This window comes from Sceloporus undulatus, chromosome 6 (assembly GCF_019175285.1).
Source record: "Sceloporus undulatus isolate JIND9_A2432 ecotype Alabama chromosome 6, SceUnd_v1.1, whole genome shotgun sequence".
Classification (NCBI taxonomy): Eukaryota; Metazoa; Chordata; class Lepidosauria; order Squamata; family Phrynosomatidae; genus Sceloporus; species Sceloporus undulatus.
Genome location: NC_056527.1, coordinates 106,217,375 through 106,234,713, shown reverse-complemented (window position 1 = coordinate 106,234,713; position 17,339 = coordinate 106,217,375). Strand labels below are relative to the sequence as shown.

The 17,339-nt window shown below is 43.2% G+C and overlaps 1 protein-coding gene and 2 long non-coding RNA genes across 4 annotated transcripts in view; 1 reads left to right on the top strand and 2 right to left on the bottom strand.

Moving 5' to 3' along the window:
• Nucleotides 1–1,960: 1,960 nt before the first annotated feature.
• Nucleotides 1,961–17,339, top strand: part of PRKCG (protein kinase C gamma) — a 60,942-nt gene continuing 45,563 nt past the window's right edge. The window contains exon 1 of one of the 2 annotated variants that reach the window (XM_042471434.1): nt 1,961–2,891. In XM_042471434.1, coding sequence (XP_042327368.1) covers nt 2,725–2,891 — 167 coding nt within the window. In that variant the 5' untranslated portion in view covers nt 1,961–2,724. The remainder of the gene's footprint in view (nt 2,892–17,339) is intronic. The other variant, XM_042471433.1, reaches the window with a different exon arrangement.
• On the bottom strand, nt 3,460–7,014 carry LOC121932617. The gene is made up of 3 exons (XR_006104388.1): nt 5,782–7,014; nt 3,801–3,903; nt 3,460–3,676 (listed from the first exon to the last, which is right to left on the bottom strand). It is a non-coding gene; the product is annotated as an uncharacterized LOC121932617 (long non-coding RNA).
• LOC121932616 overlaps nt 14,286–17,339 on the bottom strand; it is a 14,383-nt gene continuing 11,329 nt past the window's right edge. The window contains exon 4 of the long non-coding RNA XR_006104387.1: nt 14,286–14,609. This is a non-coding gene — a long non-coding RNA (uncharacterized LOC121932616). The remainder of the gene's footprint in view (nt 14,610–17,339) is intronic.

The following is a 17,339-nucleotide window of genomic DNA, read 5'->3' as shown; positions in this document are numbered from 1 at the left end:
CCTTGCCAAAGGGCAGCTTATCTCTCAGAATTGTCACAGGGAACTCTGAACTTCCAAGTAAGAAAACACGGCTCCTGTCAGGAGGCCAGGATCCAGAACTAACAAATGCAAAATTCCTAGCCTTTCATCAGTCGTCTTACAAACTGCACTGGCTCAGCCCAGGGCTTCTCCAAAGCAGACTTTACTCAAAATAGGTCCTTACTTTGTGTCAATCTCAAAGGTGCTACAAGATCTCTCTACATACTAGGGGCTCATTCCCACTTACATTTAAACTGGTTTGGGATTTGCCTTCACTCTGGATTGGTTAATCAATTCCAAAAGGTCTGTCGTTCCCACTATGAAAGCAGATGTTTTCATTATCTCCTTGTAATCATTTCTTTTTTTGGCACGATGTTTTAAAATAAATTGATAGAAGATTCGATTCATTGGTTTTGCAGCTACTTGCCTCACTGATTGCAAGTCCACTTGTCTCTCCATCTTCGCTAAGGTTAGGGGCACAAGACCCCCGTGAATATGGAAAAGCCGCAAATAACAAAAACACCATGTTTTTACCTGTGAGACACCTAGGAATCTCTAGGTCTTTCAGTGCAACTTTTAGTTAAAGTTGACCAAAGAGTTGCACTGGAGGACCTAGAGATTCCTAGAGAGAACATATTAATCAAATCCATGAATAATCAAATCCACAAATATCAAAGCCGCAAATATGGAGGGATGAGTGTAGTTGCAAAACCAATGAATCAAATCTTCTACCAATTTTATTTTTTTAAAAATGTGCCCATAGGCCACACCACAAGCACAAAAACAGCGCTGGGGGGGGGGGATAGTGGATCTATCAAAAACTACTGAGGAGGGATGGTAAACACCCCTCTGCCAGTAGTCCCTGCACTCCAGAATGATGTGATTCGGGTCCATCGTTCCCACTTGTTGAACATGCTTCAGAATCTATTCTTTTCAAAAGAACTGCCAAAGAACTACTGTCAGGAAAGAGTGGGTTTCTTTGCATTTGCCTCACTTCATCGTGATTGAAACTGATCACAGTTGGATCAGAACTGGTTTCAAATGGGAACGACGGTCATATAACCTGAGCAGCAATTTGTTTTAAATCATAGTGGGAACGCGGCCTAGGTCTCTATAGTCACCTGTGAGCACCCTCCCATTGCTTTGCTCTTGCAGAGAATCCAGAATACCTTGGTCTGACTCTCCCCAATAATCCCTATTGATCCTCCTCTGTATTCCCAATCGGAAGATCCTCTCAATATTTAAATTTCTGTGCCATCCCTTGTCCCACTTGGGCTCGGAAGTGGCATCTGCACTGCAGAAATAATCTGGTTTGACACTGCTTTAACTGCTGTGGCTCAGTGCTATGGAATAATGGGATTTGTAGTGTCTTATGCCACCAGGGCTGACAGAGAAAGCTAGATAGAGATATACCTCTACAAATCCCAGAACTCCATAACATCGAGCCTTGGCAGGTAAAGAAGTCTCAAACTGGGTTAACTCTGCAATACAGACACAGCCCTGGTTTTCACGTGTGATAAGGATGGAAGATGTGAGTGTCCTGTTGCAGAGCTCTGGTGCCACAGCACCCTCCAGAATCCCATAGCCTTTAGCCATGGCAGTTAAAGCAGTGTCAAACTGGGCTATTTCTGCAGTGCGGATGCAGCCCAAGAAGCTTCTTTCACAAGTTGCAATCATGGTGGTTTCTTAGGAAGGGTTTGGGATGGGGAGATGCTGGCACCTCTTTATAGGCTGCGTCCAGACTCTGGACCCCACAACATACTCCAACTCCCAGAATTCCATAGTAAAGAGCCAAAGAGTTAAAGCGGTGCCAAACTGGGTTATTCCTCCAGTCTGGATACAATTCGAAGGCAGTGGGAGAAAAAGCAGCAGAGACGCCTCCTTCCCTTTAAGCCCTGACTCCTCCTCCTCCTCTTCTCTTCTCTCAGCCTCCAAAGCGAAAGAGCCCCAGCCCCAAAAGGAGCCCCCACCTGTCTGTCTCTTGCTCTCCTGCTGCTGCTGCTGCTTCGGAGCTGCTGCCCTGCCTCTGCTCGCCTCGCTCGCTGCCTCCTGCTGCCACTCATCCCTCCTCCAGCTTCCATCAACCCTGGAACTCCCCTTCCCTGCCTCCTTCCATCGCTGCTCTGCTTCCCAGCTGAGCCCCATCCTCGTTCCTCCTTGGATCTGCCAGCCAGACAGCCTCTTTCCCTCCTGGATCTGCCAACTATCTCTTTCCTCCCTAGATCTGCCAAGCCACCTCTTTCTGCCCCCCTTATTTCACCCTACATCTGCCAACCACCTCTTCTTCCCGACCCCCTCATTCCCACCTTGATCCGCCAGCCATTTCTTTCTGACCCTTCATTCCCTCCTAAATCTGCCAACCACCTCTTTCTGCCCCCCTGATTTCACCCTAGAGCTGCCATCCAGCCTTTTTTGACCCCTCATTCGCACCTTGATCTGTCATCCATCTCTTCTGCCCCCTCCCTCATTCCCACCTTGATCTACCATCCAGCCCTTTCTGAGCCCTCATTCCCTCCTGGATCTGCCAGCCAGCACTTTCTGCCCCACTTTCCCCCATCCTTCCCAGCCCTCCAGGTCCTGCATCCTTCTCTTTGCCCAGCTTTCCATCACTCTTCTTTTCTCTCCTTTCCATCCCTCCCTTTGCTGTCCTGATCCCCCTGGTGTCTGTGGGTCTGGGCATTGGGGCTTCTCCCGCAGGGGGCACAGATGGCACTGCTGAGCTCCCCCACTGAGACGGAATGCCTAAACAAGCACCTTTTCTGTCGGAAGGGGGCACTTCGCCAGAAGGTCATCCATGAGGTGAAGAGCCACAAATTCACTGCCCGCTTCTTCAAGCAGCCCACCTTCTGCAGTCACTGCACCGACTTCATCTGGTGAGAAACATGACCCTATTGACACCACCACCATCACCATCACACCTTTGGCTTTGACCTTATCACCTTTTCATTGCTTGTTGTTGTTGTTGTTGTTGTTTTTGTTGTTGTGTGCCTTCAAGCCATCTCCAACTTATGGCAACCCCAAGGCGAACCAGTCCTTGGGTGTTCTTGGCGAGGTTTGGTCAGAGGAGGTTTGCCATTGCCATCCTCTTGAGGCTGAGAGCGTGTGACTTGCCCAAAGACACCCAGTGGGTTGGTTTCCATGGCTGAGCAGTGAATCGAACTCTGGTCTCAAGACAGATCTTGTAGCACCTAATGGGAAGAAAGAAGTTGGCAGCATGAGCTTTCGTGGTCTATGAAAGCTCATGCTGCCAACTTCTTTCTTCCCATTAGTCTCAAAGGTGCTACAAGATCTCTCTGCGTACTGATTCTACAGACTAACATGGCTATATCTTTGAATTCCAGTCTCCAGAGTCATAGTCAACACTCAGCCCACTATGCCACACCACCTGTTTCCCTCTTCTATAACCCTGTGGTCTTCTTTTCTCTGGAGAAGAGCCTTATGGACCCTCAAGTCTGCCTGTCAATGTTCTATGATTCAGTAAACTGATGGTGAAGGAACAGAATCCAGCATCTTGAGAAACTCAGTAGTTTGGGGTTTTTTAAAGTGAGTTTGTAGTTCTCTTTATGGCTGGGAAAAAGACTTTCTGAGCGGCACTGGGCCAATCCTCTCCAGCCAGTAGGATTTCTAGTGGATGAGGGAGGAAGAGTCTTCTGCTTCCCTGTAACAAGGGAAACACAAAATAAATGATGCAGAAGGAGGCAGGATTTGGGCAGGTCTTATAATTAAATATTTCTTGCTAAAGGAAGAGTTTGGCTAGGTTTAGCCCAGCTGGGTTTACTCACTTCCCAGGCTGAGCTGACCAGCGGATCCTCTCTAGGTGCTTCAAGACACTTGGCTTTACTGGTCCAAAGACAATGTCTTCCCCGCCTTGATAGATTTTCTCTTCTTGGGAAAAGAGATGGAAGAAGCTGTGTGAAACCTTGGGAAGGTTGCAGATGGAGAATTATGTGGGTTTTTTTTTTATTCCCTATAAAACTCCCCTGTGAAATCCCCTTGAACTACCAGGGCAATTGTACAATAATAATTAAAAACCTTGACCAGAGGCAAGTTCTGCCCTCCTTTCCGACTGTGAGGGGCTCAGCACTGTTGATTTGCCCTTATTCTGCCCCTGCAGTGCCTTCGCTGATGATACCAAGGTTCAGACTGAACTGCTATAACACAGAGTTTCCCTCCCATCACCTCTTCTGACAGATGTCCCTCATACTAGAGTTGGCCCTCCATATTCACAGATTTTTTTTACCCATGGATTCAAGCATTCACATATTGAAAATATTCCAAAATAATATACATTCCCAAAAGCAAACCTTGATTTTGGCATTTTATATAAGGGACACCGTTTTAGTATAGTGCTATATTTAAGGAGACTTGAGCATCCATGGATTTTGGTATCTATGGGGGTTCTGGAACGAAACCCCCAGTGAATACCAAGGACCCATTGTACTCTTCTGTTATTTTAATATGTTTCTTTGTAGTCCCACATATAATGGGTTGCTACCCTGTAATTCTAAGAATATAACCCATAACTTTGTTGTCCCTACCTTTAACTCTTTAACTCCCTGTTTATCCTCCATCCTTTCTCAGTTCTGTGTCCTAAGATCCATATTCTCATGTAATCTTGTAGTTCAGTCAGTATAGCATGCTTATGGGAGCTTCTTTCATATAATATATAACCCTGTATCAGTGAATCTCAACTTTTGGTCAAACAGATAGTTTGGAGCAACTTCTAGAAGCCCTAGTCAGCTAGACCAATGGCCAGGGATTCTGGGAGTTGGTCAAGAGAAGGACCAAAGAGTTCTTGCAGTACTCTGTTCCAGCTACCCTACTTTACATTTGTCCCCATAGAATCTTTGTTTTTATCCTAAAACCATGTATGTATTATATCTCATTTGAGCTATGTATGCACTGTATCCCATCCTTTCATTTAAATTTCTGATACCGGGAAAGGAAATTCTGCCATCAGGGATGAAGTGGGTCAGAATATGTTATTCAAATTCATTGTATTTGCATAAGATGCATAGTCCTGGATAATTCATCACATTTTGGGTGATTCAGCTGTGGAAATCATTAGAATTTTTGTGGGAACAATGTGATGATGGGGGTGAACAGAAGAAAGGGGAGGGCATGGAGATATTACAAGATGTAATAATCAAGGCAAGAAGCTTGCTTTTTACAAAATCCCCAGGATGCTAAATTCTGCACTAGAAATGGCCCTGAATTCATTTAGCTACCATCTCTATAATCCCTGCCTAGTCCTTATTCCTGACCCCAAGCTGAGGTTTTAAGGAAAAGGTATTGGCGGCACATATCCATGCCTTTAGAATTGGCACTCTGCTGTCTAGAGACACTGGAGTCCTCAAAAGAGATATCCTTGATCATGACTTTCTGTTCAAGGTATTTTGTTTCCAATTATTGCATATTTAGGAGTTCTCTCTCACAGTGCCTTATTCTTGAGGCCAAAAGGTGCGCAGCTGTGCGGTAGATTTGCTGTGTTTGTAACCTGCCAAATGATGGACCATCTCTCCATTAAAAGCATCCTTAGGGGAAAACACAGAGGACACCAGAGGGCTTGTTGAAATCATAGGACAAATGTGGCTATTTTGTCATTTTTAAAAAGTATTTTACATAGTAAATTAGTGTTGGAATACAGATCCCTATTGCCTAATAGTCCTTGTAGATATTCCTATGTAGCCAATTTCAGCTTTCATGGTGGGTGTGACACACAAATAACAATGCTATGCCTTATTCTTCTAAAGAACAACCTACCATTATTATATTGCTCCCTTCCCACCTCTGCCTTTTCCCCCTCCGTTTTTGGTAGCATACTTGGAGGTTTCTCTTTGCTGCCTCCAGAAGCTCCTTTTCTCAAACATATTCTTCTCAAATCCATTCCTGAAGGCAGTAGGAGTGATGGAAATTTGTTCCGACACACAATTCTGCCATCTGAAAGAACTAGCAAGAAACTCAGCTCGTAATACATTTTCTGCTTACTATGGGCAGAGATCCTGAAACATCAACAATCTATAAAAATATTACCACAGGGAGGTGGCAAACCGTCAGTTCTGTGGATCCTCTAACAACATTTTTCAAGCATGCAGAATGGATGAACTCCTATGAACAGACAAGGAACAAAGTGTATTTCATCTGTGGATAAATCAAGAACACAAGGCGATGGGATGCTGCTCCAGGAGAAAAGAATTTTTGATTACAGCTTTCTAATCGCTAAGTTCCCTCTTTGTCACATCATACCCTGATGTATCTCTCACCATGACCGTTGTGTTCCTCCAACTCTGCTGCTTTATCTTGTTGTTGTTTCGAGCTGTCCTCCCAACACCTGTTCGATGATGCCTTTCTTTCTTCTTCCAAATCCACCCAAACCTGTACTTTCCATGATGCCTATCGCAAAACCCTGTCACTCCTTCACCTTCTAAAACTAAGCATAAGGGTAGGGGATCTGTGATCTAGAAAATTCCAACAACATATGGATGGTCATAATTATTATATTTGCCGTCATATGTAATTAAAATTGAATCCTTATTTGCACCGTAACCATCTCCCTCCTTCTCTGTGTTAAAATTTAGATTGTAATCTCTTTGGAGCAGAGCCTGCAGAATACCTCACTGCAAAATACTGTACACACTGGTACTATATAGTTGTTTAGTTATGTGCCTTTGTCAGTTATGATTTATGATGACACTGTCCTTGGCAAGAATTATTCAGAGGAGGTTTGCCATTGTCTTTCTGTTATGGCTGAGAGAATGTTGCTTGCTCAAAGTCAGCCAGCAAATGGGGATTCAAACCCTGATCTTTGAAATATTAGTCCAGCACTCAAACCACTGGACCACACTGGCTCACAAACAAATTATATAAGGATTAGCCAGCATAAGGCATCAAAAATCCAGGAGCACTGTGGAGTCTCAAAATCTGGACATGTAAAGAAACAACCCAAACACAGACAATTCTGAAGCCAAATGGAATTTCTTGTGTGGCTTCAAGTTGTTTCTGATTTATGGCAACCCTAATTCATGGGATTTTCTTGGCAGGATTTGTTCACAGGTGAGTTTGCTTTTGCCTTTTTCTGTGGCTGAGAGGTATCACTTGCCCAAGGTCACCCAGTAGGTTTCCATGGCTGAGTGGGGATTCAAATCCTGGTCTCCAGAAGCGTAATCTAGTGCTTAAACCATTGCACTGTGCTGGCTTTAACATGGTAGGGAAATTACGGTACTGCCAGGGTTATTATTAGGTGCATGAAATGGCCACCTCTGGGGGCAGATTCTGGGTGTCAGATGTGGCAGTGAAATGTTGGCAGGACACAGCAGTGCGTGCTACAGAGCCAGCTATGCACTGTTTAAGTTAGCCAACTCTTCTCAGGTGTGGTGGAGGACACTATCCCATGGTCAATGTTGGGCTAAGATTTAACAGTCCATTTGGCTTCTGGATGTATCAGAGAGGGCACCATCTTGTCTTCCATCTCAGACAGCCCCATGGCTGTAGCCGCACTGCAGAAATCATCCGATTTGACACCAAAGTCTGGTGCCACAACAAACTACCATTCCCAGAATTCCACAGCATGGAGCCATGATAGTTCAAGTGGTGTCAGATTGGATTATTTCTGCAGTGCAGATGCAGCCAATGTTTTGGGGCTATCCCTGGGCATTCCTATGTTTTTATTACAAGCCACGTTGTACCATTCTCCTCTGCATAGGAATGCCCCATTAAAAGGGCTGGTCTTACCTATGCTGGATAGAGTAAGACAGCTACCCCAGATAGCCGATTTTGGGTAATACGAAAATGCATCATATTGTAAATTATTTAATTTATTACTTAAAAAAAAACTTCAAGGAAGACACACTGAGGAGACTTTCTCCCTTGGATGCCAAAATAAGTCAGGCAGCCTTGGTTACTGTGCACCACCTTGAATGGAGAGCAGGAGGCTCCATTTGCCATTTTTGGTGCAGGCAGCAAACTGTCGTTGGCCAGCCCTGCCTATAAGAAATAGTTGTTAACACTAAAATGTGTTGCTTCTAATAATAATAACACTCAGCATTTGCAAAGCACAAACATCCAAAGCAAGCTGTGCCCCAAGATGTAGGTGTCAGCACCTAACACAGGTGGATTTAATAAGGGATGAGAGCCCCATCTTGAAGCAGGATGGGTCTGTTGACAGGTCTGAGCTGTAAAAGTTACCTTCAGGCAGCTGCCCTCTTAATACCAGGTACAAGGAACTGGGAATAAGGAACCAACTGCTGATTGGTTGATTGATTGATGGGATTTATATCCTGCCTTTCTCCCAAAATGGGATTCAAGGCGGCTGATAAGCTAGTCGTGGTGACAAACATCACTCAGTATCCTGTATGTGAACTTCTCAGGGTTTTCTGTCTGGCTGCTTGAGGAAGAAGAATCCTCCCTTCCTCTCTCCCTGCCCCTTTGAGAAAAAGCAGAGTGGCAACTGGTTGGTTTCACAGATGATCTCTGTGAAATACAAGGAGGTTCCACAATAAAATGTTGTGGCATGGAGTGCTTCAGTGTCCTAGCCAGCCAGCCGGCCAGCCAGCCATGACATTTTCTCAGGTACTCCCTCTCTTGAGAACCAGCATGGCATAGTGGTTTCAGTGTTGGACTACAACTCTGGAAGTCAGGGTTAGATTCTGAGTTTGGCCATGAAAACCATTGGGTGACCCTGGCCAAGTGACATGCTCTCAGCCTCAGGGGAAGCAATGGCAAACCTCCTCTGAACAAATCTTGCCAAGAAAACCCCATGATAGGTTTGTCTTAAGGTCATCATAAGTTGGAAATGACTTGAAGGTGAACAACAATCCCCTGCATGGTGATACACACTTCTCCTGTTTTCTACAGGGGGCTATTTTTGCTACAGTGCCTGTGACAGTTTGGTGTTATAGGGACTGGTGATAGATGCTTACACATATGGGTGGAGCTTGCAGTGTAGAAATGGCCATTAACTTATTGGATTTACAATACTGCTTCCAAGTTTCTTACATTATGGGGATATATGCGTGTGTGCATGTGTATTTTGTTTTACATTCTTTTCTCATCCTTCCTCTTCCCTTTTGTCTTTACAACAATCTTGTGAAATAAGTAGCTAATGAATCACTGAATAGCCCACTGTCACCTATTACTCTTTCCAGCAAGGCAGGAATTTCAACCCATAGCTCTCCATTCCATTCCTGAGTCCAAAACTCAGTAGTCAAATTAGAGAAGGCACCAGTGCAGTAACTGGGATGAAACTGAGAAGTCACAGAGTAGGGTTTGGGGATTTCATTATCCTGGGCATGGACAGGGGAAGCGTGTCCCTGTTAGTGTTCTTGGACATCTCAGCGGCTTTCGATACCATTGACCATGGTATCCTACTGGAACGCCTGAGGGAATTAGGTATCAGGGGCACTGCGCTCCAGTGGTTCCGTTCCTACCTCTCAGGTAGATTCCAGATGGTGCAGCTAGGGGACGTTTGCTCCGATAAGAGGGCGCTTACATCTGGTGTCCCTCAAGGAGCTATTCTGTTCCCCATGCTATTTAACATTTACATGAAACCGCTGGGAGAGATCACCCGGAGACACGGGGCGCGGTGTTATCAGTACGCTGATGACACCCAAATATGCTTCTCTGTGTCCCCGATTGATGCAGTAACTAGGGATGGCATCTCTCCTCTAAATGCTTGCTTGGAGTCGGTAATGGGCTGGATGAGGAAAAACAAACTCAGCTTGAATCCAGAGAAAACGGAAGTACTGTACTAGTGATAGGCTCCCCTGGTCCCAGTGGTGAAATTTGTCCACCTGTCCTGAATGGGGTCACGCTCCCCCTGAAGGACTCAGTTCTCAGTTTGGGGGTGCTTTTGGACTCGTCGCTCCAGCTGACTTCTCAGGTGGATACGACGGTCAGAAGCACCTGTTACCAGCTTCGGCCGATACGCTAGCTGCGACCCTACCTAGACCGGGGGGACCTTGAAACAGTGGTACATGCTCTGGTAACCTCTCGGTTGGATTTCTGTAATGCGCTCTACATGGGGCAACCCTTGTACCAAACCCGGAAGCTTCAGCTAGTGCAGAATATGGCAGCTAGGTTGGTCACTGGATGTCCCAGGGCCGACCATATAACACCGATTCTGCATGATCTCCATTGGCTGCCTGTTCGCTTCCGGGCACAATACAAGGTGTTGGTTATAACCTATAAAGCCCTAAATGGCTTGGGCCCAGGGTACTGGGAGGACTGCCTCTCCCCATATAGTCCACCCCGCACACTCAGGTCATCTGGGAAGAATCTGTTGAGGATCCCGATAACGAGATATGTATCAACCTCACAAAGGGCCTTTTCTATCTCGGCCCCTGGGATCTGGAACACCCTTCATGAGGAACTCCGCTCCGCCACCTCCCTGGATCTCTTTAAAAAGAGACTCAAGACTTTCCTGTTTCGGCAAGCCTTCCCCGATGCTCCTTGATGATATATGACTCCCCCCCTATATGTACAGCATTACCGAGCACATTTAGCTGGCCTGGATTTGATGTATGGTTTTAATCTGTATTCTGAAATGTTTTTATTGAAGTTTTATTTATGTATTGCAATTTTTATCCTGTATTTTGTATTTGATATTGCAGTTTTTACCTGTATGATCAACACAGAATAGCGGTTTATATATAAAACTACTTCTTCTTCTTCTTATTATTATTATTATGGCCTATACGTTTCTCCTTTAATTGAAATAACTGCCAACATTCGAAATAATGCTCTACATGGTTTCACACAGTTTAGGCTGGTAATAAGAATGAGGTTGTATATACTTACTAGTGGATGGGGATAAAAATGAACATTGATATCACTGACTAGGTTTTCCTAGTGAAAGAACTGCATACACTCCAACTGTCTTAGTTTGGCAGAGACAGTCCTAGTTCAGTGGCGTCCTTAGGATTGGTGTCACCCAGTGTGGTAACTCACGGTGTCAACCCCCATATTGGCCTCCTCCTGTTTCACACCATACAAAATCCTTAGCAATGCTTTTTTGCACGAATGTTACTCATAAATCATGATTCCTAGATATCACTGTATGTAATGCAAATACAGGGGTACCCCGGGTTACGAATTTAATTTGTTCCGCCGCCGCTTTCGTAACCCGAAAGGCTTTCGCAAGCCGAAAACCCATAGGCGCTAATGGGGAAAAGCCGCGATTTGGTGCGAAAAAGCGCCGAAAAGCACCAAAATTTCTTTCGTAACCCGAAATAACCTTCGTAACCCGGAACAGTTTTTTTCAATTGATTTTTTTCGTAACCCGGAAATTTCGTAAGGCGGCGCATTCGTATCCCGGGGTACCACTGTAGTTGTGACATGAACAGCTAGCAAAATTAATATTAGACCTTCAAATTACAGTATCATATGTACAACTTAAATGTATTTACATATGCATAGTGAAGATTTGGTTAAAATGTTATGTTTTTAAAGAAAATTTAAAAAGATTATTTTAATTTCAAAAATTTTAATTTTTTTAAAAAATTAAAAATTTGAATTTTAAAATATTCTGGAGCCTTGCCTTTCTCCTTCCATATAGCTTCACCCCACTATCTTTTAAAGCATTTAAAAGGGAAGCAGATGAATGCCACAGTTCATTTCTGCCAAAAAGTAGGTGTTTGAGGAGCAGTGGTGTCACCCCCCTTAGGGTTTCACCTGGCACAGGCCGCAGCCCCTGCACCCCCAAGTGACACTACTGTCCCAGTTAATCATCTATCACCCCACTTTTTCAGTTGCTTCAAAAATGTCCTAGCTTCACTCTTTCCTCTTTGCACCTTTTGCCTTCATCCTCATCTTAATTCAATTGCTGCAAACTGAGTTCAAAGTGCAAAAGTAGTTTGCACTTAACTCAGAGGAGAGGACAGGGCAGGATCCTGCTTTTCCCGTCAGACTGATTAGGCAAAAGCAAACTACTGTAGTCTCTTCTCACTTATGTATCCTTCCTCATCAATAACCTTTGCCATCTTGACACACTCTGATATTGCCCGGCCACATGTCTCTGTTTTCATCTGTGAAATATTGGAGGGTATGGAATTGCAGCCTGATCCTAAAGCATTTTGGCATGCAAATAAGGCCCAGTGGATTCAGTGGTCTTATTCCAAAATGAGGAGACAAACCTAAGGGGCAGTGGCTGCATCCACTATCAAGTAGCAGTAAATCCTCTGATTTTCTTAACTGTTTATCTATGATTCTATGATTCCATCTTGCATCTGCTTTGAATTAAACGGGAGTCTTTTGTGGCTGGACCCTATCTTGTCATAGATTTGGTATATAGCCAGCGTGGTGTAGTGGTTTGAGAGTTGGACTTGGACTCCAGGAAACCAGGGTTGAAATTTCACTCAGCCATGGTAGTGATGTCACTAGGGTTGGTGTCACCCAGTGCGGTAACTCATGCTGTCATCACCTCATTGCCCTCCTTGCATTCCAGATATAGAATCCTTAGTAATGCTTTTTGTACTAATGTTACTCCTAAACTGTAATTCCTGTATATCACTGAATGTAATGGCAATAGTTGTAATATAAAAAACTAGCAAAATTAAAATTACACCTTTAAATTGCAATATCATATGTGCAGCCCAAATGTACATACATAGTTAACATGTACATAGTTCACTGCTATGGCCCATCCTATGGAAACCTGGGATTTTTACTTTGTTGTGGCACCAGAGCTCTCTGACAGAGAAGGCTAAATTACCTCACAAAACAACAACTCCCGGACTTCTATAGCATTCAGCCAAGGCATTTAAAGTGGTGTTGAACTACATTAATTCTGCCGTGTAGATGCAGCCCTGGTTTTCATGTGTGAAATATTGGAGGATATGAGTGTCATGTCGTCTAATTAAAACCATTCCTCTGAAGTTGATATTTGCCCATTGAACAACTCTTAGAGGTAGAATATTTTACTCTGCAAGACAAATAGTAGCTTATTTATTCAGGAGGCTGGACAATTTTCATTAGGGAATTGGTTATGTACCGTCCACAATTCCTGTGTTGCTGTCCTAATCCAAATCTCTTCCTCAGTATGTTTGCTATTAAAACTGTAAAAATCAGATTATATTCTTGACGTCTTGTGTCATGTCCACTTTGGACCTATTTCTATATAACTGCATTGTACCTGTTGTCTCTTTGGCTAATCTTGTTTCTTGATTTGCTTCCTTACTGTCCGCTCTCAGAATTTTGATTTAATGGAGCAATCTTTGTTATGACTGTTGCTTTTGTGATTGTGTAAGCATCCACCCCATACCTTAATACAGACAACCAACCAACAACAAATAAATATCCTTTCCAAGAAATAATCCAATATGGTGGGGAGAAAGTCTGATGGAAGAGGTGTCAAACTCAGTTTGAAGTCAGATGAAAAGGCAGCTGTGTGTCAGCTTGTGGTAAAACCTGGAGCATTGACACCAGCACCCCCGCAGCACCAGGAGTTAGTGTCAGGCGGAGACAAAATATGCTAAACCCCTCATCTCTATTTGTGACTCACATGGCAGAGGGCACTAAAGTCTTCATAATAATTAATTCTGATGACATCCAAACATTTTCATTCCCAATTGTGGATGTGACAGTCAAGACCTGCCATACAGACCTCATATCTCACCCTGGTATTTATTTTATTCTTTATAACTCTGAGTTGCTTTCATAGCCCAGGCTGTGGTCTCAAAATGGCACATTTAACACACATAAACTTCTAAAACACAGCCAACATAATAATAAATGCAATAAAATGCATTGGTTGTTGCTAACTGCCTTCAACCTGACTTTGAATGATAGCAACCCTATAAATGAGAGACCTTCAAATACCTTGTCCTCAACAGCCCTGCTTAGATCTCAGGGCCACGGTGTCCTTGATTTAAAATAAAATAAAATAATAATAATAATAATAATAATTATTATTATTATTTGATCTTCCTCTTTTCCTACTGCCCTCCACTTTACCAAGCATTATTGTCTTTTCTAGTGAGTCATATCTTCTCATGATGTCTCCAAAATATGACAGTCTCAGTTTAGTCATCTTGGCTTCTAGGGAGAATTCAGTCTTGATGTGCTCTAGGACCCATTTATTTGTCACTTTAGCAGTCCATATGTAGAGAGATCTTGTAGCACCTTTGAGACTAACTGAAAGAAAAAGTCTCAAAGGTGCTACAAGATCCCTCTAGATACTGATTCTATAGACTAACATGGCTATATCTTTGAATTTTAGCAGTCCATGGTATCCTCAGAATTCTTCTCCAGCACCTCAAATAAAATGAGTTGATTTTCTTCCTATCAGCTTTCTTCATTGTCCAGCTTTCACAGCCATACATAGAAGTGGGAAATACGGTGGCATGGACCATCCTAACTTGAGTATTCAGTGATATATCTTTATACTTCAGGTTCTTGTCTAGTTTTTCCATAGCTGCTCTTCTTCTAATTTCTTGACTGCAATCTCCATTCTGATTAATGACTGAGCCAAGGGATGGAAAATCTTTTTTTGTTTTCTTAATGTTCAGCAGTAAATCTGCCTTAGCACTTTCTTCTTCCATTTTCTTCAATAAGTTTTCCAGGTCTTTGTTATAAAAAGAAGACTGGTCTGGTAAAAGCTGGAGAAGACATAAACAGATTCAGCTGGAGACGAAAGGGGCTGGCTCATTTTCTCATGGAAAGATAAAAGTCTAGTTACCACGCACTGATCTGATTCAGCTTTGCAAGTCTTACTGAACCAAAATATGAAACACAGCACAAATTCATTTTTGATCTTAAGCCACAGGTGGAGAGAAATATCTGGGAGAAGATGCTCCCCCAGGCAAGCAGGATGGTCCAGAACCACTACTGTGAATTGGTCTTGGAAGTAAATTTAGAGCCACTGCAGATGGTCCCCACACCGGAGTGAATCACTCTCTTTCCTACTCATGCCAGATAATGAGCAGGTCTGCTGCATTATGCACTAGCTGATGCTCCTGAGCCATTTTGAAGGGCAGCCCAATGTAACAACACTACCTCAGAAAACAAAATGAGATGCCACTGTTTTATATTAGGAGTGGCAAAGAAATTCATCAGGTTTTCATTTCGCTACCAAAATATCTTGTAAGATTGCCAGCCGAATGCAGCTAGACTCGGAAACCCAGTATATTTGCTAGTCTTGCACTTGTTTTGGAGAGAAATAAATAAATGATTCAGAGAGACAAAAACCTGCACAGATTTTAAAAATGTATATGACTACAAATGCACACATTTGGAAAATGCACATTATCATGCTGTAGCTGTACCATTGTGATCTGAAAGTATGCTACAGGTTCTAGTCAGAGAGGAGATGTTAGTACATCCTGTTCACCAGACAAAGCTGATGAAATGCACTCATAATGATCACACTGTTAGTTAGCAATTAGTTATTAGTTACATTTATATCCTATCTTCTGTTCATGGAGCTCAAGGGTGATATACAGGGTTCTCCTCTCCTTTCTTTATCCTTATGACAACCCTGTGTGGCAGAGTTTATCATTAGGTGGTGAGAGGTGCCTGCTATTAAGCTCTTGTGTGTTTTTTTTTGTCTTCAAGTTGTTTTCAACTTATGGTGACCCTATCACACGGTTTTCTTGGCAAGACTGGTTTGGAGGAGGTTTGCCACTGCCTTCCCCTGAGGCTGAGAGTGTGTGACTTGCTAAAGGTCACCCAGTGGATTTTATGGCCAAGGGGGAACTGAACCCTGGTTCCAGAGTCGTAATCCAACACTCAAACCACTACACCACACTGGCTCTTTAAGATACGGTCTTTCACATAGCCTGGAGCATGCTGAGCTGAGTCTCAGTTGAGCTCTTTAACCACAAAAGATCTGTTATACTGCAGTGGCTCTACATTTACTTTGACCCTTACACTGAGGTCCTTAGTCACATTTCAAGTGGCTATTGAGAGCGTAATGAAATGAATAGGCAGCCTTTTCCTGTATAAAGAGTGAGCAACTGAATGCTGGATGTAAACATAACTCCCTGGGGTCCAGTGCAGCTGTGCTTGAATTTGCAAAATGAATGAAAATGCAAGGGTGTTAATAAGCAGAAGTGAGCATTGGTAAAATGGTGTGTACAGTACTTCACAGTATTTCAGTTGAGACACAGGCCATCATATCCTCCAACATTTCACCAAAGAAAACCTGTGTGACCAAGATACAAGCCAGGCTGTAGCAGTTTGTTTTTTTCTGAGTCTACTGGGAAGGACAAGATTTTACTGCCTCCTTGCCTTTTGCCTGCTGCCAAGTTAATTGGGTGCACTTGATTTCAGTTTGCAGCAATTGAAGAAAGCTGATGATGAAAGGGGAAAAGTGGGAGGAGGAGAGAGAAACTGGAACATTTTAAAAGCAGCTGAAAAAAGTAGGATGGCAGAGGATTAATTGGAACAATACTCTTTTGCCACCTAAGGTAGCATGACTGTACTTTTGTATATAGTTGTTTGGGTATATTGGCTTCCAACCATCTTGGGCAGGGAGAACACACACGCAATTTGACTTCTATATGCAGTTTTCATGCCCTTCTACTGTACTGATTTGGGAAGCATATTCCCAATTAATTGTGTGCTGTCTTGCTTTTTCAGCTGCTTTTAAAATGGCACAGATTCTCTCTTCTCCCACTTTCCCTCTATGTCTTCAGTTTCTGCAAACTGAATTTAAAATGCAAAAGCAGTTTATACTCAATTCAGCAGGGGGAATAAAAGAGGAGAGGGTGGAATCTTGTACAGTACAGTACATCCCAGTCAGCTCGGCAAAGGCAAACTGCTGCATCCTCTCTTGACTTGTGTGTTCTTCCTCATTAATAACATCTGCCATCGTAGCCACCTCTGATGTTGCATGGCCCAGTTTTCATCTTTGACATCATAAGCAAACGAAACCTTTCAAGGCAAGGAGAGAAATGCTATCACTTCGCTTCAGCGCAAGCTGCTGTTAAAAGAGAACAGGGGAAGAGATCAGTGTGATCCCCATTACGCTTGCCTGTTTATTTTAGTACTGTTTCCCAAGATTTTGTATGGTCTTGCAAAATTAGAAATGTCTTAATGGGGCAAACATCTGGTAGCACGTAGATTTAGAAATATAAAAACACACACGTCTAAAACCCACACCTGTCTCCATACCAAAAAACCTCCTCAAGAACAATCAAATAATCATGGTAGAAGGAAAATATTTATATAAAACCATGTGTTCCCCCCTTTTCCCCTGAAGGATGGATTGATAGGACATAATAAGTATGCAGCTGAGATTATTCTCTGGTTCCTTACTTGCATTTCCCAGCTCCCTAACTTGACTTAAAGGCATTGATCAATTTTGAATATAGACTTGAATTTTAAAC